Consider the following 21,309-nt stretch of genomic DNA (forward strand, 5'->3'; position numbering starts at 1 on the left):
TGTCGCTGCTAAGGAAATAAAATGTTATATTTTAATTGATTTAATAATTAAAAATTTAAGAAATGTAAGTAAATAAAATATTAAAGCAATTTAATTCTTTTATATCCCCACTAATCACAAAATCGCAAATCGATAAATTCTATTGACTAGTTCCACGAACTAGTTCGCTCATAATCAATACATTTGCATCCCTGGTCCAGCCGGTTAATTTTTTGCACAAGCGCTGGACGAAAAACTGGAATAAAACGGCTTAAAGTGAGCTACAACCCATAGCCAACATTGTAAATAAACAGTGGAGCATTGGACTATTGTTGGTTAATTGGTTTCCACCGCCCAACCAACTGATCTTTGGATAAACTCCGCGAGTTCACCCCGCAATTTTCCCAACGGGGGTGTGTGTATAACAAAATGGCGTCCTCGCAAGTCTCAAACAAATCGGGCTCCGGTTGGCCCCGCCGCGGCAGCCAAGGCCAAGCGGATGCGGTCAGCAGCAACAACAACGGCACCCAGAAGTACACCAACCAGGCGCTGACCATCAATCGCACTATCAATCTGTGGGTATCACTTAGTACCCATAGAAGATCTACAGTTCATAAATGGATCGTATGTTTTAGGTACCCCCTGACCAACTACACATTCGGCACCAAGGAGCCGCTCTTCGAAAAGGATCCATCGGTTCCCTCCCGATTCCAGCGGATGCGTGAGGAGTTCGATCGGATCGGAATGCGGCGGTCAGTCGAGGGAGTGCTCCTCGTCCACGAGCACGGACTGCCACATGTCCTGCTCCTTCAGCTGGGCACCACATTTTTCAAACTCCCTGGAGGCGAGCTAAACGCTGGCGAAGATGAAGTAGAGGGTCTGAAGCGATTGCTCTCCGAGGTGAGCCGAATATAGAGCCCTAAGTGGGTCACTCGGGATTGCAGGTCAAACATCTCTGTTCAGGGAGAAACCCGGTCAATACAATTTTTAGGAAAGCATTTATCTACTACAGATACTTTAATAAGAACTCTTGAAATATTTATTAAAGTGCATTCATTTATCATGTAGTCTTTCAGGTCATACTTCTGTTCAGAAAGAAAGGTTTCAATCTTTAGGATTTACCATAAATATGTACATAATGAAAGCTGTTTTCCCGAGACTTTAGTGAAAGTATTCTAAACTGTTCTTTAGTAATATTAGTTGATCTTCATTAATTCATCATTAAGTCAATCGGGTTTTTAGATAATACGTCTATTCAGGAAGAAAGATTTCGATCTTTGGAATCTAATGTTATATTTTTACATATTTATATATTTTTAAAAGTCAAGCTTACAATGTACAAATTATGAGTATATCTCAGTTTTTTTTTGTATACACTTCCTAACCGTCTTTGGTTTTGATTAATCTTTCTAGACGCTGGGTCGTCAGGACGGCGTGAAGCAGGAGTGGATTGTCGAGGACACCATTGGAAACTGGTGGCGGCCGAACTTCGAGCCACCGCAATATCCGTACATTCCGCCGCACATCACAAAGCCCAAGGAGCACAAGCGGCTCTTCCTCGTTCAGCTGCATGAAAAGGGTAAATATCCGTTAGGGGCTTCCGGGCCTTAAGGCGTAGGTACACAGTTTATCGAGCACACCGTGTGACCAGAATATCCATCTCTCCATGTAACTTATATTATAACCTACAGATTGTTTTTGTTTTGCCAAAAACCGAATACGCTAACAAACCTCATGTCATATCTTTTCAATGCTGTTTAGATACGGACGGGAACGCCAGTTACGATGTACCCTGAGCTGTTCCATTAGCGCCGTGTGTGTGTCGTATCTACCCAACTCTACTCTCAAGAGTGCAATGCCATAGAACAACAATCGAGCAAACAGAACAAGTCAAACAGAAAAGAAACAAACAGATCGCAAAGCGTGGGACGCAGGCGACGTCCTTTAGTTAGTTTTGATTCTAGTCGAATTGTACAACGCGTCTCAAATTTAAAAACAAATTGTATTCTTGCTCAGAACTGCGTGTTGGCATATTTTGTTCTTTCCGACTCTCTTGTTGTCATTCGAAATTCAAAGATTGTTCTTGTACTTAATTTTGTAAATATGTCGACTGAGACTGAGCGCAGCCATGTTATTCTTCTATTTACCAATATTTATTTATCTCCTAACTTCTACCCATACTTTTTGTCAAGTGTCATGTGTTGTTCATCTTAAGGTTGTTGTGTATTTATCCAAAATTAAACCAAGATCCACCGGGCAGGCAGCAGAGAGCATTGTAACGTTGCTGGCTGTCGCAGCAATGCGCCCAAATCTCGCGTGTTTTGCAGATTTGCGTGCATGCAGTGCAGCCAGGTCGCCAGTCGCTCCTTAAATTAAGCACTCGTTTATGTAAACACAAGCAAAATACTCTGTTTATACTTTCTTTGGCCTGCTGTGCGCTGAAATGTATTGAAAGCCAAGCTGCTGAAGCATTTCAGCGCACAAAACGAACCGCACATATCATGTATAATGTTGCTCTTAATTGAAATTATGTTCATATCTGAAATGAGGAGATTTCGCTGGTCCAGCAAAGTGGCCAGACGCTTTGCCAGTCGCAGCGAATCCTAGTAATTAGTGTAACGAATCCAACTATGAATGTAAAACGACTCTCTTTATATCATACGGCAGCGAATCGATTTTTAATATGTAAATTGTACAACCGATGTAATACCCCTAGATAATATATATTCTGTGAATTTGAATGCCTTTTGATATCTCTACATACATGAATTCTGTCTCTATCGTTTTCCGTAATCTAGCACTATTTGCTGTACCCAAAAATTATAAGCTTGTTGCCGCGCCATTGTTCGAGCTATACGACAACTCGCAAGGCTATGGACCGATCATCTCATCCCTGCCGCAGGCCCTCTGCAGGTAAGTTCTCCCATTTGGATATCCCTTCCCAGATCTTTCACTAATTTATGCTTTTCTCCACAGATTTAACTTCATCTACATGTAAAAGGAGACGGGATGGACCGATGTCCGGCAATATTTAAGCAGCAGCAGCACCAACGATAGCTCTACTTTACAGATTTCAGCACCGCAGATCAGCCCGTAGATTTCCATTTCATGTGTGTGTGTGTAAACGTACATAATTGTATTGCAGATAAAATGGAAAGCCAGGCCCATTTACTTGGCCAATAGAGTCGACAAAATTGTGTGCTTTATTTGTATATTATCATCATCTTTACTCAATTTGCATTTGTTGGGGGTTGTGTTCTATCAACTAAATGTTAGACAATGTTTGAGAATTGTTGAGTATAGTTATGAAGATGGGTACTGGCCAACTGGCGCTGTCCCTATAGCATGTACTCGCCATAGATTTGTTCGAAATATTCGCGTTTTCTGTAATTGGAAGATACACACGTGTTGGATTACATTAAGGGGCTGTTGGGATTCCACGGTACAAAGCAAGATTATTAGTAAATCAAGTAAAATATATTGTGAAAATTATCTCTAGCAATTACTCTACGTACATTTCAATTTGCTATTGTTAACATTAAATCGTGAGTCTCTAGATTACGTATGCTCTTCGGAGTGCGTGGCTTGTAACAAATGAACGGATCAACAAAAGTCTGAGAAGAAGCTCACAACAAAATCATCGAACTGAAGTACAGGAACCGTTTGGTGTGTGATATTTTGATTAGATAATACATTCTTAGTCTCTAGATTAATTTTGTTAATTATGCTTATGCCACACGTACAAAAGATGCTGGTGTTTGTTTTTACGGTTTGTGGCCTTTACCACAACTTATTGTGATAGAACTTGAGATCGTAATAGCCCTGATCGGTGAGGCCGCCGCCGGAGGACGCGTTGGACATGGCATCCGTGTTGTTCTGGCCCGGCGAGGTGACATCATGGCCGGGTGGACGGTTGATCTTGACCACGCCGAAATCCTCGCGCTCCATCTGGTCGAACTCCATCTTGCTGCTGGGCATTACGGCCATGCCGACGCCAAACGAGCGATTCTTCATGCCCGTGTGCTGCTTGCTCAGCTGGAAAGCCGGAGGTCTCCGGTTGTCGCCCACAATGCTCTCGACCACCTCGGGCGATCGCACGGATGGAGGAGTTGGAGTGTGGCTCTTGGGCGGCGGCGACGGGGGAGTAATCACCTCCGGTTCGGGTTCTGGTTCGACCTCCGGCTCAACTTCCAGTTCCGGCTCATAGCTGTTGGCCTCCAAGTCGGCCAAACTCTGTCGCTGCAGTTGGTCGGCAATCTCTGCCAGATCGTGGTTACCATTGCCGCTGTTGGAAAAGTTTTCAAAGGGGTTAAATCTATTCTATAATTTGGAAAAAAAAACAACACTCATACAAATTGAATTAATTAAACATCATTGATTTTATTGCTCGAGAAAAAAAACGAAAATAAGTTACGACCAACAATAATGTAGTTAAATGTTAAATGATAAGTTATACATGTTGTAATCACAATTTGTCAGGTATTTTTGTATGTATGTCTTGTGTAAAACTTCCGATTTAGTGGGTTTCCCTTCTTTTTTTTTGCTGTGGTTTTCTTGTGTTGTGGGTGGTGGTTTTGATTTTGGTGGTGGGTGGTGGCATGCGGCAAGTGCAGCTCCTTCTAGGGATGCAAAAACATCGATGTCACTATCGATACTATCGATGTTTTTTAAAACAGCGATGTATCGATGCTTTTTTTCGAACATCGATGTTATCACTAAGAGATACACACGCAAAGCAAGTGGCAGTTTGCGGAGTTTTACTAAAATCTTTGAAGGCGCCACTACCGTTAAGTGAGGAACAATTTTCTATCATTCAAGACATCTGCACCGTTTTAGAGCCATTTGAAACGGCAACAGTGAATACGTCAGCTGCCAAAAAAGTAACGGTATCCTTAATAATACCCACAGTGCAGGGCCTTTTAATTCAAATGGATACGCTTAAGCCGCAAATGAAGACGAGTGTAGGGGCTGACACTTGCTTGTTTTTAACAAATCAGTTGAGAAGCAGACTTTACCCCTATGAATCTAGAACTGCTACGAGGATGACAACGATTCTCGATCCAAGATTTAAAAAGGAAGGATTTTACAATCCGATGAATGCAGAACAAGCAGTAGCAGCGTTGGAAAATGACTTGACTTTCGTCTTCAAAGATGTGCAGAACCAATGTCCAAATGAGGAACCGGCCGCCGAGAAAACACACCCCTCTGATTTGTACGGATTTATGGCCGAAAAAGTCAAAAATAAGCCAAGAACTTGGAGATCCGATGCAATAATCGAAATGCGGCAATATTTCGAGCAACAGAATGCGCATCAGAAAATAGATCCGCTCGAATACTGGAGGGTAAATTTTTTAATATTTTACATTTCTTCTTGAATAACCCTATTTTCTTACAGGTTAATGAAGTTCAATTCAGCAATCTTGCGCAGTGCGCGTTAAAATATTTATGTATACCTGCGACATCTACTGACTCGGAAAGGACTTTCAGCAAGGCAGGACAAATCGCGGACGAAAAGAGATCTCGACTTAAACCTAAAACTTTGAACATGCTGTTGTTTTTACAGAAAAACCAGTGGATTATTAGTTAAGATATAGATATCGATTAGATAAGTAAGATAAGTAAGAACTGAACTGAACTGAACTGAACTGAACTGAAGTGAACTGAACTGAAATAATGTGATTCCATTTTTCTTTATGATTTCGTTAAAATATGTATTAAGATTATGCTTTTTTATTTGTTTCTGAAAATATTGTTGTTGTTTTGTTTGAATAAATATAAGTTTATAATAAGTTTCATAAAAACAATATTTTAATTAATATTTGGAGGGTTTTATGGTATATATTCATAAATTGAAGAAAATTTCGATGTTTTTAGCGAAATTTCGAGGTTTTAGCAAAATTTCGATGTTTTCGCGAAATTTCGATGTTTTAGCGATATATCGATGCTTACAAACATCGATGTTGAAAACATCGATGTACTCACTATCGATGTTTTTGCATCCCTAGCTCCTTCTGCTCGTACTCGTACAATAAGTAAATTCATCGATTCTTTAAATTAACTAGGCGAAAATATAAATAAATATTGGCTAAAATCAAAGCTTTGTACAATGGTTATAATGTTGATATTTCAGTTTATCTAGTTTTGATTTCTATTTTCTTTTTTGTTTTTGTATGTGAAGCAGCCGTGTGCATTTTTTGTGGGTTGGCTTTTTATCTATTTGATTCTGAAAGACAAACGAAAAGAACAAAATGAAACCCAAATGAAGACCATACATGAAATGATAAATGCTAGGGAAAATTGATATTACCAAGGGTGTTAATTGAGGGCATTTACCTGTTCGATTCTGCACTGCCATTGCCTTTTCCGCCCTTCGAGTTGCCAGCATGAATTATCTGAAAATTAAGAGGTTATTAGTCCGAATTCGGGGTGAAAATAATTAGAGATAAGATCGGTATATTAACTTATATTAATAGCCATTTCGTGGGCCATACAATTCAATGAATTTCTCTATTAATTGCTAGGTCTCATATAAATCCTTGGTACAAAACGCAAACTAGTTTGTGTTGCCCCAAAAAAAAAACACCAACTTGGCACGCAGCCAAAAACCACCCCCTGATTTCGGAGTTATTCCACCCCATTTGACCCACTCTAATAAATGGAAGTGAAAGCCCGAGTATAACGTTTGAATTTCTTCACTTGGAAGCGTTTAATTTACAGATTTGTCCTAAAGGTTGCAGTGTTGTAATCCTCTCTACCGTCGGTGAGTTAAAACAAAACAACGGTCAAAACGAAAAAAGAAATCGTAGTGTCTGGCACTCGAAATTTGGTGCATTTCACTCGGTCTTGATTTTATATTTTACTGAACAGGCAAGCCGGCATCTCCGTGACCCATTTCTGGTGTTCGGACCAGGTAAATGGTGGTCTGGCAGTTCGGGCAAGTGGTGCACATCTCTGCATCCGGTGGGGCTGCAGCCGCACCACCACCGCTTTCTCGGGCGGCATTATTGCCGGCAGCTCCTCCGGCTCCTGGAGCAGCTGCTAATCCTCCTGCACCGCCGGCTGTTGGTGGAGCACCTGCTGCTGCTGCTGGAGCACCGGCTGCCGGTGGCTGGGTGGGCTGTGGGTCAGGTGGTTATTTAATCGCCTCGCAGATTGCCTTTAAACTTGGTTATATTTACATATCCATGCTGGGGCATCTGATGTTGCGGCTGCAACTGATGTTGCTGCTGCTGGTTTGCATACTTATTTTGCATTTGGGCATCTGGTTGAATCACTTGCTGCTGCTGCTGCTGCTCGTAGCCAGTCTGTGGTGGCATTACTTGCTGGTTTTGCATCTGTTGATGGTGCAGCATTTGCTGCTGATGGACATGAGCACGTCCCGAGGGCGGTGGATCCATTCGAGTGGGCTGCCCGGCAGCAGGTTGTTGCATGTACTGCTGTTGCAATTGCTGTTGGGAGGGCACCGCAGCCGGAGGCATCTGCTGCTGTTGCTGCTGCTGGGGCACGGCATCCACTGGAGGCATCTGCTGATACTGCGGCTGCTGCTGATTGGGATCCTGTCCACCAGGAACTCGAATGGGAGCCACTGCCGCCGCACCCTGCTGTCCAGCTTGGGCTCCTCCTGCAGCAGCCTGCGCCATATTATCCCTCTCCAGGCCGGAATGACGAACCCTCGACGGGCGAGCAAAGGCATTCGAAGCCAGGAAGGCCTCATCGACATCTTGCAAACCAGAACGACGCTGGAAGGGATTCTGGTTGCGTACCGGGCCGCTGCGACTTAGGGCATCCAAGGGACTCTTGCGAGGCTGTGATTAGGATTATCATTTGGTTTTATGACCCCCAAATTAGCTAGGCGTCTTACATTTTCCGGGTTCCTGGCCTGGCTCGGGGTCAGACTGACCTGACTGGCCTGCTTGTGGCCCACAGCTGCTCCTCCACCGGCATGGCGTGACTATATAAACCAAGTTATTCAGTCATCATCTGGAGGAGAGTTTTATTTGACCAACTTACAGCAACGCTCGTCTTGGAGGCATGATAGCCACCACCGCCGCCGCCGCCTCCTTGGCGTGCCCCAGAGGCATTACCACGTTTGGCATCCATAAATTAAATCACTGGAAATTAGTAAGCCGCACGAATAACTTGGCACAAATCGCGACGAAACAAGTTGATGATTTTTTTGAGTTAGAAAAGAAAAGTATAAAATACAAATATATTTTTGTATACAGGAAGTCGAAAGAGCTATGCGACTGCTAGCGAGTATAAATTTGAACTGAACTGATGCAGGGTCTGTGTGGGGGACTAGGAATTGACAGATTGAAAAGCCGGACACCAGGCCAACTAGATGATGATTTTTTGTAACCCATTCAGCACAAACGGTTTCGATTTTGTGTGGCTAAGGGGTTAAGTATTTTGACCAAATGCAAAGTATTTTCCAACCAATGACCTTCTCTTCATATAGATGTTCTATCTATACAAGCATAAAACGGAAAAACCCATCAAATTGTCAATTCGACTACACAACTCACTATTGTATGGTAAATTTACTATTAAGTAATATTTCTATTATTATTATAGTAGAGCTCATCTTAATATTTATAGTAAGTTTACTATTTAAGTTAATACTCATTTTACTATTTATAGTAATCTTACTAATATTAGCATTTTTTTATGTAAGAGTAATTAAAGCGGCAACATAAAATTGTTTTGTGTCTAAGAGGGTATTGCCATGATATTATATCATATCTTAAAATAACCTTATATCAGTTAAAGCTTCCCATAATAAAAATCCCTAAGTCTAAGTCCCTAATAAATTAAAACTAACTAACATAATTCACCTTGATGTTAAGGTTTAATTCACTCGAAATTCGAATTGTAATTACACAAATCACCAGTATCGAAATAAAAGCCCATAGGCCTGCGATCAATTTATATCTCTCAGTACCTCGGCCATGCTGCAGGTGGGGCGTCGGGCCCCATATCGTCCGGACGGAGAGATCTGTGTTATCTGCTGGAGCAGCGCATTCGGTGTTGATTGCTGCTGGGAACCACGCCGCCGGTTAGAATCCTCGCCCAGGTAAGTAGCACCAAATAGCTGTGTGTTAGGACTGTTGACGGTGATGAGGTGTTATCGTTGGTTATCATTGGTTAACAGTTAGCGTATCATGTGGAGAAAGAGTTAAGGAGCATTAGTGATAAAGCCTATCTATAAACTTGAGAAAGCGATTTATATATGTATAGGTGACTTTTGAATAGATACTTCTTTGTTATTTCCTTGAGAAAGCGTTTAATATTTTTTATGAATTTTTGGAATAGATTTTACAAGCTTTTCTGTAGATATTTCGCTTGAATAATAAAACAAGATGTATACAGAGGATTAAAGAAGCAAAGCAAGCAACAGGCCACCATGAAAGCAATGTTATTAATCCACCCGGACCGAGTTTTATCGATCAGCGGGCTTCCTTTGGCAAAACAAACAAACAAAGAAACAAATCTAGAGTCCGATTTGCATACGATATGCAAATGGGGCCAAAAGAAATGGCCAACTGAGGCCGAAAGTGAAATGTTTCCTGCAGCAGCGAAAGCAACGCCTTAATTGCCACGGGACTGCGCCAGGTGGGGATATCAACGCCTCCTACGTGGAACCAATCCACTCACCTGTTTGTAATGTGCAGGCCATTCTGGGTGCGCTGCGGCGACTGGGCGTTTCCATGGGCGTTACCATGTCCATTCGCAGGGGCTGCATCGTTGAAGAATCCCTCGTAGAGTACGAAATTGTTCGCCTGCGGAATGATTCGCTGTAAGCCGTAATGTTTGCTCAGGAAACCCAGTAGCTTTTCGGATGGACGATCAACGGAGCACTTGAGTGGCGTCCACTGCTCCTCGTTCAGCATCGTCTGGAAGAGACGCTTTCCCAAGCCGGCGCGTTGACGCGACTCGTGGATATAAAAGTCCAGAATGGATGGAGCCTGCTCCACCTTGCGAGTCTGTCCGGATTCATCAAATAAGTAGAGATCCTTGGTGCCCACCTTCAGCAAACCAGTGACAGCGCCACTGGAAAGGGTTAATACATATATAAGTTTTGTTTTTTTAGTATTAAAAAAAATATATTAATAATATTTAATACTATTTATAATCTATTAAACTCTCTTGTTAGCAAGGTTCTGCAAAGATCGATTTAATTTCCAATTCTCAGGAGACTACTTCGAAAAACAAACTTAAAAGAACTTGTATCTTGATTTTAAAAACTTTTTATTCTCAAATAACTGATAAGACATTTTCTCAAATTTTTCTGGGCGAAAGATCATTATATAGTTAATCATTATTTGTACTTAAGTAATTATTTAATGAGAGTTCGAGTGCCTTTACTTCATAAAGGGCATTAAACTATTTAATAGATAGATTATTATGGACTAATCATTATAAAAACTATTTCTATTGTTTATTAATAAATTACTTAAAATCTTATTTTAATGATTCATGGTATTTCTATGTTGTTTTTAACAGGCTTTCTTTTCAATTGTGATATAATTAAAAACAAATCTAGACATACAATTAAAGGTAATGATCTCTCCTCTAGCCTACTTACTTATGACCCGCCTCACTATCCGCCAGCAGATAGATGGTCTGGTTGTCGGACATCCTGAGGCGCTGGGCCGTGGTCACCGGCTTGCTGAGACCCTGCGAGGTGGCCGACAGCTGGCCCAGCCGGTCGATGATCTCCGACATCTTGGTGGTGGCATCTCTGCGTGCGTGGTTTAGTGTGGAAAGCGTATCGGTTAGTCGGATCGAGCCCTTTGGGATCTCCAATCCGCGTACAATTTCAATACTCACAAGGACTGACGCCGATCGCCACGAAAGGTGTGCGGCAGGAGGTTCGATGCCACCTTGATAATTGGCTGCGGAAACAGCGGCTTGATATCGAAGCGGAACTCCACCATTATGCTGCCCCTCGATTGTTCTTTTAGTCTCTATTTGATGTACTTGGTATGGTGGGTGTGTGTGTGAATGTGCACAGCCCCTGCAATTGAGAAATGAGAATTGCGAATTTAATGGAGCGTTGCGAAAGCGGTGCGCAAACAATTTGATTATCTGATGCCGCTCGATTCGGCTTTCGGCTTTGTCTATTTTGCTGTGGGAATTGCTGCACATGCAATCAAGCCAATCATTGTTGCTTGGGGCCCGCCTTTGTCAATGATTCAGCAGATGCAGGCCCACACGTGGGTACTTCAAGAAATTAGGATCAGAAAGACAAGATTGTAAAAAAATAATAATTTTTTTATTGGAAAAATAAGGATTTAGTCTCTATACCTTCCCTAAGAATCCATTGAATTGAAGATATCTATAGTGTTGGTAAGTTACCGAAAGAATAACAGGGTAATTTAAACCATTTTTAAAGAACTAAGCAGGTTAGAGGTTATAAAATGTAAAAAAATAACCCTGATTGTTATAAAATAAAATTTTTTAATCATTGAAAAAATAAAGTAAAGGGCGTTTTGTCTTTAAACCTTCCTTAAGAATCCATTGAATTGAACAAATCTATAGTGTTGGTAGGTTACCGAAAGAATTACAGGGTAATTTAAACAATTTTTAAAGAACTAAGTAGATTAGAGGTTAGGAAATGTAATAAATAACCATGGCTCACAACCTTTTCCGAAATAGAGTTTTATTAGGATTCTTCAAAAGTAATTATAATACCTAAAATGTAAATTTAATGGCATCCTTTTATAATAAAACTCTTAATTTTGTGTTAGGAAATGTAATAAATAACCATGGCTCACAACCTTTTCGGAAATATAGTTTTATTAGGATTATTCAAAAGTAATTATAATACCTAAAATGTAAATTTAATGGCATCCTTTTATAATAAAACTCTTAATTTTGTGTTTCTTACTTTCATATTAGAATAAAATTTCCTAACTTAACATTTTTTTTGCAAGTGTACTTTTGGGGGCAAAGCCTCGGCATCAGCATTTGTTTTGCTTCTGCTGCCGACCCCGCCCGTTTGACCTAAATCATCGCATTAGACTCGGATTACAATCGAAACTGTTGCGTTTGGGTGGGGAATCCTCTGCGACAGGAATAGGGATATAACTTCCGGACTTAAGGGGCGTGTCTGTCAGGACGAAACGTTAGTCGCTTGCATGCCTGCACTACTGCTTTTGTTAATTTGTGCAAGTGCAACGAACTCTGAGAACTCGGAGAACAACGATAACGCAGAGCAGAGCTTTCAATTGTAATTACCTTTGATGGGGCGGGCAACAAAACTTTTTCCCTTTGTTACGGTTTTGTCAGGGGAAAAGTTAAACAACTCTCTGCCGGCGTCGCAGTTAGCTGCGCTGCTCGAGTTTCCAATGCGATAGCAAAAAAAAGCCATTGTCGGCAAATGACGTGTTTTCATTTCGTTTTTACATATCAACAACACCTACAGTTGAGTTCAAATTTAAAGGTCCTAAAATGAAAGCGAACTACATTTTGAAAAAAAAAACTGATCGAATTTCCATACCTCGAACCTAGTTCAATAAATGAGAACTTCGAGTTATACATAATGGATTCGATTTAAAGGTCTTTGTATCCAACTTTTGGTTAAAAATCAAAATTTTAAGAATTGCAGATTTTAATTATGTTACAAAAGTTATCTGTAAAAAACTTAATTTGGGGATAAGGTTTTGAATGCAACAATATTTCTCTCCGATTGTGATAAAATCAGTTCTTAAAGGATATTTTTACCAAAATTTGGATGTCTAAGCTTAATGGGTATTTTTCCTTCACTGACTCAAAAACTGTTAGCACTGCTTTAAATACATATTAAGAAAAGGCTAGAATGTTAAAATATTTTAGCAAAAAGGTTATTATATCTTAAAGAATATTTAAATGATAATCAGCGAGCAAATCCAAAGAACATCTCTAACTCGCAGTGCTGTTTTTATGACCTCGACTGTAGGGTGCACATGTAGATGGCCCCCAGCAAAGGGGACTACCTTGTTGTTGTTATTGCAATGGCTGTTTATTTTTCCAGTGCATAACCGTTGACGTTGCCATACACAATCAGCCCACTTTGTAACTGTTTATGAACCAACAGCAAGCGATGCAAAACAAAAATTCAAGACGACAAAAAATAAGGAGAGCAACAAAGAAAACCACGCACCGCACATGCACATGTAAGGAGCAAGAGCGATAGGGGAACTCTCTCCAGTTCTTGTGCTCCCCTTTTTGCTCCACTTGTAAATGTGTCAAGTGAGCTTGTCTCTCTTGCTCCCACATACATATTCATACATACATATATGTACATTATAAAAGGTGTGCTCTGAATATGTGAGAGCGTGAGAGAGTTAATCAGCGGAATTAAAATCGCGTGCAGCCGTAAACAACTCAAGTGTTAGAAAGGAAAGGGGGATCGTCACATGTAATTTAACGGTTAATCAGTAGACAGGCAGGCAAAAACAACAATTCGGCATGGAAACAACGATTGAAAAACAAATCAATCGAGAGGTGCAGACAATTGGCGAGCCAAATATAAATAGTCATTTCCCGATTAATTCGCCTGGTGATGAAAATTAATACAGCAATTTCACACTGCCTTCTGTCTAGAACTATAGCTATTAAGCCGAGCCTATCAGCTGTCGGCTGGAAAAACAATCCCACAAACTGTCGTGTCATTATGCAAGCCTCAGGCATTTCCATTGAAAGTGGGCGCCAGTAGGTGGGGGTGTGGCCCAGGGGGCTCAATTACCAGACAGCTAGCTACCAACTGCCTGACTAAATCCCATGTTGCTATAAATGGAAGTGTAGTAAAAGTTCTATAAGTCTTACTTTTTCGTGCTGGTTTTCAAAAATCATATTTTACAGGATCCTCTTAATTTGAATCCTTATAATCCTCAGGGGAATCCCTGGTCATCTCAATATTTAGTACATAAGAAGCTTTTAGCCTTAATTTTAAATAATGAGAATTACAATTATTTTGAATATCCTGTAAACACTAGTTTTAAGAAACTTCTCGAAAAGAGTTCCTGGGCCATCCATTCCTAGCGTCCAAATACTACAATGGATAGTTCTAACCAAAGTGGACTGGACTGCTCAATAATTTTTTTTGGGAAAATTAGAAGCCATTATCGCGTCAGGCACTCAATGGGCATAATAAATTAGCCAGCTCGGGAACCATGCGGTTCGGATCAGGTGACGAGCCTACCTCTATACTTTGTATGTCCATGGAAAGTACACCAAATGAAAATGGACTTGGTTTGAAATTTATGCAGCAACAAGGTCAATCGATAAATGCAGACCCGAAACGAACACTCAAAATCCCAAGACGAGTTGCCAAGGCAAGGGAAAACTCAAACTGAAAAACAACAAAAAATAACAGTAAACGACAGGTGCCGCAGCCGCTGACAGGCTCAGGTAAAGGTAAAGGTACGGTTCCGCCTGGATTTCCCTTCTTCCTTACGTTCTATGGTCGCTCAAGGCAACGGCAATTAAAAGCAGTCAACTGTTTACGGCTTTGTTTAGTGGAAGTCGTTGGCCCAGCTAAGCTTTAAATATGCATGAGAACATGTTCAAACATGCACATGCACGCACAGCACGCAATGAATTGTTTATCGTTATCGATAACGTGTCATCGCTGGCAATGAAATACCTTTTTGCGGTCTCGTCGAAGCTTATAATGTTGTTTTTTCTCTGTTTACCACAAACGAACGATCGCGAACGGTCAAAACAACTTGTTATTCTACAATTGCGAAAAATTGCCATAGCAACGATAACAACAACCAGAAAATCGCAGAGGAAACTGCATTTTCAGCTGTCATTGTTGTTTTTGTCGCTTGCATTGCACGCGCCTGTTGTTGTATGTAATTGCTGGAGACTAAAAAAAAAAAACAATTTTTAAGCTATCAAGAGAGAAAAAACGAGAGAAGATTCCCTTCTACCATAAGTTATAACGAATGTATGCAACTTAGCTTAATATTGCATCAGAATCGAACAGTTTAAATATAAGTCCAGCCGTTTTAAAAATACCTAGACCATACACCAGCAGTAATCAGCTGTGATTTCGGTTATTTTCCACATCAGTGATTAAGCATTAATGCAAAAAGGAAAGTATTGAAAAACAGGGGGATCAACCAGACACAAAAAGTACACTGCGCTTTAGAACTGATAAGCACCATTTGAAACACAGTAATATTTCGTACTACAAATTTAAAAATTACTTTTAAAAACTTACTATGTTATTAATGATGAAAATTATTTAAAACCTAGAAAACATATTGAAACGTAGAGTTCAAAGCCCACTATTACTGGATAATGAACAAAAACATTTTTGAAATAGGGGATAGAAATTAACATTCGACTTACTTCTAGAGGACCCAAAGTTCGTGTTATAGAAGTTGGACTGTTTTCAGATTTCACCAGACAAATTCCCCGAACTGAAGCCGTAAATGCCACACTTGTTATTTGTTTGCCGATAATTTTTGAGGTAGTCTTCCGATGTCTGGACCCGAACCCGCCTCCTGGCAATCGCCCAGTGTTAAATGGTGCCACAAACGATAAGGCTCGATGGTCTGCTGCTGGCAAATCCAGTTTCAGGCGGTTCTTCTAAGCACTCGAGTGTCGCGGGTTTAATGACAGCTAAACCATAATTGTTCCTATTGTTTATATTTTTTGTGATAAGCAGACATTGTGGCATTCATGCAGCACATGTTGGGTTCAAAGGTTCATGTCCAGCCAAGGCGATTCTCTTTCAATTGAAACTGATTAAATATGAATTGAGAGTAATTCTCGGATAAAAAGGAAGGGTGATGTCAAGTCGTGGTGGACTCACCGTAAAAATATAGTTGTAAATGTATAGCACACAGAAATTTCTGTCTCTCTTTTACACTGGTAGTGCCTATCATTCGATCGATACACAGAAAAAAAAACCAGAGCAATATCAAAATAAAAAATATATAAAATTAAAGTGTGAATTTCATAAGAAAAGATGGTAACAGAAGAGCATTTTCAAATCCCAATGTTTTTTCCAAAAATGTTGAATTTTTTTTAAGCTTATACTTAATATATTTATGTTTCAATGAGTATTCCAAAAAATTTGTTTCTGTGTGGTCAGTGAGAAGAGAGGGTGCAAGAAAGAGAGAACCCGCTTTTGTGTGCGTTGAGCGGGTTTTCTTAAAAGGGCGATCGAATGTTTTTGAGTCACTTGTGAAAAATCAGTCATCGCGAGCAGTTCGACTAAAGAAAACCCGCTGGAACCCAGAAACCAAACCACTTATCAAACAAAAACAAATAACAGCTGGGCAGCAACGCGAAGCGCGTGTGCAAAACGAGACGAGAAAACATACACGAAAAAAGCACACAAGATATAAGAGATACAGCGGAAAATTTTGGGGACCAAACAAAGCCAAAGCTTTTACGTCAAAAAGCGGTATAACACCAAAAAAAAAAAAAACCCACTCTAAAAAATCACAACGTGTTCGCCGGTCAAGATGAGCGGTTCCGTTTTGAGTTTGTCGCGTCCTGCAGCAGCCACAAATGGCCATAATCTGCTGACCAAGCAGATGAATTGCAACGGTAATGGCACCTCGGGAGGAGCGGCCAAAACCACCGTGGCCTCGGCCATAACACCGCCCAAACAGCCCCAATTGGCGGCCAAGGTCATCCAGCAATCGCAAATCGTTTGCTTCGATGTGGACTCCACGGTGATTTGCGAGGAGGGCATCGACGAGCTGGCCGAATACTGCGGCAAAGGGAGCGAGGTGGCAAGGGTCACCAAGGAGGCGATGGGCGGGGCCATGACCTTCCAGGATGCCCTCAAAATCCGCCTAAACATCATACGGCCCACGCAGCAGCAAGTAAGGGATTTCATCCACGAACGACCCAGTACACTGAGCAAAAATGTCAAGCGTTTCGTGACGCACCTGAAGGCGGAGGACAAACAGGTGTATTTGATCTCTGGAGGATTCGATTGCCTCATCGCACCGGTGGCCAATGAATTGGGTATTCCGCTACAAGATGTCTATGCCAACAAGATGCTGTTTGATTATATGGGTGAATACGATAGCTTTGATATCACTCAGCCCACTTCGCGTTCCGGTGGAAAGGCAGAGGCCATCGCACTGATAAAGAAGAAGGAGAATAATGATGATTCCCTCATCACGATGATCGGCGATGGAGCCACCGATCTGGAGGCCGTACCGCCAGCAAACTATTTTATTGGTTTCGGCGGCAATGTCGTACGACCGGAGGTCTATCGCCGGGCCCAGTATTACGTAACGGACTTTGAGCAGCTGATGGGGCAATAAGATACTATACATACATATATATATAACAAAGGCGGGGGAGTGGCGAATTTAGTATTTGAAATCAACGTGTTATAGCTCTTAGTGATGCACATGTTATAAGTCCAAGTATGTGTGTAATGTATGTACTATAGTTCGTAATTAAATAACAATAAAAAGCAATAGTAAAATAATGGAAAACAAGCAAGTGAAATGGCACGAGGTGACTTTTGTTACTCTGTTAGTCTAGCAGAAAATGTTAACCGCAGCAGAAGTTGTAAAAATACTGGGTGCCCCGTTGCTTAAAATATTAAAGTTAATACCATTTAAGTCTTAAGAAATAAGCAACCAAAAAAATATATATATATTTTGAGTGAAAAGGTACCAATAAAATAAATTTACATGAAATTATATTTTATGGTATTATGGTGCATGAAACGGAAGCAATTTCGGATATGTGGTTGTACTTTATAATCATTCTTTTAAAGGTTTATCAGAGTTTCACGAATTCGAAAATGCAATTCAAACTTAAAAAATATAAATTAAAGTTTTTCTTTTTTTTCGACAGAATAATATATCTTTTGAAGAGCATTTAAATATATGCTTATTTTAGAGTACTATTTTGTGGAATTTATTTTCTCGTAAAAGTGTAATGGTAAAGGTAACTGTTTTTATTTAACAACTAGGTTAGCCAATTAAGTAAGCCAATTAAATCCTAAAAGTTTGAAACTCTAAGCCTTGTGGAGCAATTAGCGTCCATTAAGTTACAAAAAAAAAAAAAATCTAGTGACCCTATGCTTTTGGAAAGGTATGTTTTCATGTCTAATAAGTTCAAGCCTAACACGGATTTACCTTGGACACCTGACGTCTATAAAAATCAGTAAGCCTATTACACCCCGAAATCTATAATTATACGCCCTTTGAGCGCAATTAGAAAATGTAGAACAAAGTTACAGTAGAATGATAGACCAACCATTACAAATTCGAGGGAAAGTATAGCCAGCAGCTGATTCTAAAGGTTAATAAACCTCAACATTTTTTATTGGCCCTGTGGTATAATTTGTTTAAGTTTATAAGATTTTAAATACCTGATGCTGTTTTTAATGATCTATCTATCAATGATTTATTTATAAAACCACTCTAAGCTGAGAAAAACAGCAAACCTAGCTCTCATAAACAGCTTTTTCATCACTTGCGATTGAAGACCAACCGTTTTATTGCCCAAGCTTGATTTCCTTTCGATTTTTGCACGAAGGTGCCAGCAATTGGCGGCTCCAAAGGCCGTAAAAACCAGAAAGCAACGCCTCTGCAGCAATTATCAATTGCTGTAATCGAGACTCCGGCGGAGTTAAAACAGTTGGCAAGCAAAAAAAAAACACACAGCAAAAGCAGAGGCAAGGCCGAAGCGTGGGTGCCAAGCGTCGGGCGGCAAACCATGAATGGAACGGGTGGTTTGGCGGCCAACGTCATCGTGTTTAATTGCCGGCGGAAAACGCTTTGAGCCAGCTTAAATGTGGACCATATTAGGCGTGATTGGACTGCCGTTGGAACGGCATAGGGGCGTGAATTAAGGCCAGGCTGCAGTCGAACGCAGAACGGGAAGAAAGCGGCCGCCGATGAGATCAGCCTCCTAATGAAGCTGGCTTAAATGGTATCCGTTATGCCCTGCAGCCCTAATGAATCACTTACTTTTTGGGGACTACAGTAGAAATTCTATCACGTAAACTTCTTATAAGACTTTATGAAATTTAAGTTCTAAACGCTTTATTGAAGCTACAGTAGAAATTCTTTAGCGTTGACTTCTCATGAAACTTAATAAAATTCTTAATTTTACTTTACAAATAAAAAAAAAAGTCCTGAAAACAAATAACCATTAAAATGGTCTAAGAGATCATATAAGCATTAAAATGTTGATAATATTAGGTCAAAAACGAAATATTTTTCTCCGATTTTAAACCCCCTGATGGCTGACAAATAATAATCAATATTTTTGTGAAAATTGTGGATATGCTTTTTTTATGTACACTGGTCGGCATATGTATTTTGACAAAATAAAAGTTAAGTATACTCATAACTTGAATTTACTTCTTGTAAACTATAGGCATCAATGGAAAGGTAATTTCAATGCCGTTTGAATGATACAATACATTTCTTTACCCATTCAGTACTTATTGAAAAGGACGAATTTGTGTAAATCAACTTTGAAATTTAAAAAAAAAACTTTTTTCCTCGTCTTGAAAACTTAAATTTTTTGATGCAAAAAGTTTCTTCAAACAAAAATAATAGTAACTGCAAAAAGAATTTTTCAAATATCATTTTGCTTATATTTTTTATGATTTTTTGAAGGTGACAATGTCGGAAAAAATTTGTATGAAAAAGACAAAAATATGGCTCAAATGCCTGTTTTTAAGCATTTTCAAAAATTCATAAAAAATATAAGAAAAATGATTTTTGAAAAATTCTTTTTGCAGTTACTATTATTTTTGTTTGAAGAAACTTTTTGCATCAAAAAATTTAAGTTTTCAAGACGAGGAAAAAAGTTTTTTTTTTAAATTTCAAAGTTGATTTACACAAATTCGTCCTTTTCAATAAGTACTGAATGGGTAAAGAAATGTATTGTATCATTCAAACGGCATTGAAATTACCTTTCCATTGATGCCTATAGTTTACAAGAAGTAAATTCAAGTTATGAGTATACTTAACTTTTATTTTGTCAAAATACTTATGCCGACCACTGTAGGTTGAATAATGTATTTTTCAAAATTATTAGTTACAGGGACTTCTTTTGTAAGATCGTGCGATTTATTTTTTTTTCATTTTCATATTACGGTGACCGCTGTGGTCTTTTTGTAATGACTTGACAAGAACAACCCGAAATTCAAATGAGAACTTATAGAGGGGACTTCATGAGTTGGTGAAAGAAATACGCACTTTCTGGACATATTTCAATGGCCATTGCTGTCATTTGGAACAGATAGGAACCAGAAATTCGTTTGGTAACTTAATGGGCACTACGTAATGGATTACAGAACTTCCACTGTGGATGCCAGGCAAATGACGCACCTATTGGACACATCTAAGTGGCCATTGCTGTCTTTTGGTCATGACTTCAGAGCCCCGTCGCATGACGTAAAGATTTTTTATTTATGTGCCCACTGAGCCACACGGCAGCGGCACGAACGCGAAAGCGGTGGGCAGCGGAATGGAAATGGAAATGGATATGAAAATATGGCATAAAACATAAACAGAAAGCTTGACGAAGGCTGACTTACCGCAACGTTCAAGCAGCAACCTCGGAGGGATTTGGACTTGGAAAGTATCTTGGAATATCTCACGGTTCGTTCCAGTTTCCAGTGGCACTACGGGATGCACTACTCCGGCTTTTCTGCTGCTGCTGCAATTTTCGCCTACGGATGCTGCGCGTTGAGATGCGTTCGTATCTATCTATCTCACTCACACACTCGCGGGGGAGGTGGGGGTTTTTTTAATATTGATTTTGAATTTGGTTTCAATACGGCCAAAAAATGTCTGCGAGATCTCTTCTGTGTCTCGCGTAGTTCCGTATTTCGCGTTTGTTTTGCTCTAACACATAATTCCACACACCTGGTAAATTCGCCGCTGTTTGTTGCTTTTGTTTGTTTGTGTATGTATACGCGCCGCCTTCGCTGTGGAAAACGGAAAATCGGAGTGAGGAACCGTATGGCCGTAAGCGTGACGCGTGGGTATTGCACGAAAGTCGGTTAAAAACTGAACGGCGTTTGCGGCTAGCACAGATTTTTGGGGGTGAAGTGTTGAGTTTGGAGCCAGATGCGAAGCTTTGGCTTGCAACGCCCAGTGGTGGCAAGCTGTTGATCGGGCTATCGATAGTTTGGTGATGGGAGTTTCTTGAGGCGTTTTTTTTTTTTATAAATTCTGCCTTGTAATAACAACTTTGAAATTGAGCTTGTCATGGGAACAAAATCCGTTGTTATGCATTACTTATAATTTGAATTTTTTAAGCAGAACGAATTTTATCAAAATAATCATACATAATTAACAATTGTCTTTGTAAGATGAGTAATTACTCACCATA

At 40.0% G+C, this 21,309-nt stretch overlaps 5 protein-coding genes across 7 annotated transcripts; 3 read left to right on the forward strand and 2 right to left on the reverse strand.

The window, feature by feature from the left end:
• Positions 1–187: 187 nt before the first annotated feature.
• LOC119555392 (cleavage and polyadenylation specificity factor subunit 5) lies at positions 188–3,164 on the forward strand. Of its 2 annotated transcripts, XM_037866738.1 has the most exons (5): positions 188–554; positions 615–879; positions 1,393–1,558; positions 2,778–2,892; positions 2,956–3,164. In XM_037866738.1, exons 1-5 carry the CDS (start codon positions 409–411, stop codon positions 2,975–2,977), a joined length of 714 nt encoding a protein of 237 aa, XP_037722666.1. In that variant the 5' UTR covers positions 188–408; the 3' UTR covers positions 2,978–3,164. The 2 variants fall into 2 exon arrangements, with proteins under 2 accessions (XP_037722666.1, XP_037722667.1); XM_037866739.1 differs by lacking the exons at positions 2,778–2,892; positions 2,956–3,164 and adding an exon at positions 1,741–2,728.
• On the reverse strand, positions 3,165–21,061 carry LOC119555388 (alpha-tubulin N-acetyltransferase 1). Of its 2 annotated transcripts, none has more exons than XM_037866732.1 (7): positions 20,510–21,061; positions 10,810–10,996; positions 10,565–10,720; positions 9,634–10,029; positions 8,921–9,083; positions 6,313–6,371; positions 3,165–4,264 (listed from the first exon to the last, which is right to left on the reverse strand). In XM_037866732.1, exons 2-7 carry the CDS (start codon positions 10,914–10,916, stop codon positions 3,760–3,762), a joined length of 1,386 nt encoding a protein of 461 aa, XP_037722660.1. In that variant the 5' UTR covers positions 10,917–10,996; positions 20,510–21,061; the 3' UTR covers positions 3,165–3,759. The 2 variants fall into 2 exon arrangements, with proteins under 2 accessions (XP_037722660.1, XP_037722662.1); XM_037866734.1 differs by lacking the exon at positions 3,165–4,264 and adding an exon at positions 6,144–6,202 and having other exon boundaries at positions 20,510–21,058.
• On the forward strand, positions 4,714–5,780 carry LOC119555390 (E3 SUMO-protein ligase ZBED1-like). The gene is made up of 2 exons (XM_037866736.1): positions 4,714–5,321; positions 5,375–5,780. The coding sequence occupies exons 1-2, from the start codon at positions 4,908–4,910 to the stop codon at positions 5,564–5,566; spliced, it is 606 nt and encodes a 201-aa protein (XP_037722664.1). The 5' UTR covers positions 4,714–4,907; the 3' UTR covers positions 5,567–5,780.
• On the reverse strand, positions 6,656–8,255 carry LOC119555389 (mediator of RNA polymerase II transcription subunit 15). Its single transcript, XM_037866735.1, has 4 exons — positions 7,990–8,255; positions 7,841–7,930; positions 7,158–7,784; positions 6,656–7,096 (listed from the first exon to the last, which is right to left on the reverse strand). Exons 1-4 carry the CDS (start codon positions 8,077–8,079, stop codon positions 6,836–6,838), a joined length of 1,068 nt encoding a protein of 355 aa, XP_037722663.1. The 5' UTR covers positions 8,080–8,255; the 3' UTR covers positions 6,656–6,835.
• LOC119555391 (phosphoserine phosphatase) lies at positions 16,167–17,439 on the forward strand. Its single transcript, XM_037866737.1, has one exon. The coding sequence runs from the start codon at positions 16,446–16,448 to the stop codon at positions 17,259–17,261; it is 816 nt and encodes a 271-aa protein (XP_037722665.1). The 5' UTR covers positions 16,167–16,445; the 3' UTR covers positions 17,262–17,439.
• Positions 21,062–21,309: the final 248 nt, after the last annotated feature.

This window comes from Drosophila subpulchrella, chromosome 3L (assembly GCF_014743375.2).
Source record: "Drosophila subpulchrella strain 33 F10 #4 breed RU33 chromosome 3L, RU_Dsub_v1.1 Primary Assembly, whole genome shotgun sequence".
Taxonomy (NCBI): Eukaryota; Metazoa; Arthropoda; class Insecta; order Diptera; family Drosophilidae; genus Drosophila; species Drosophila subpulchrella.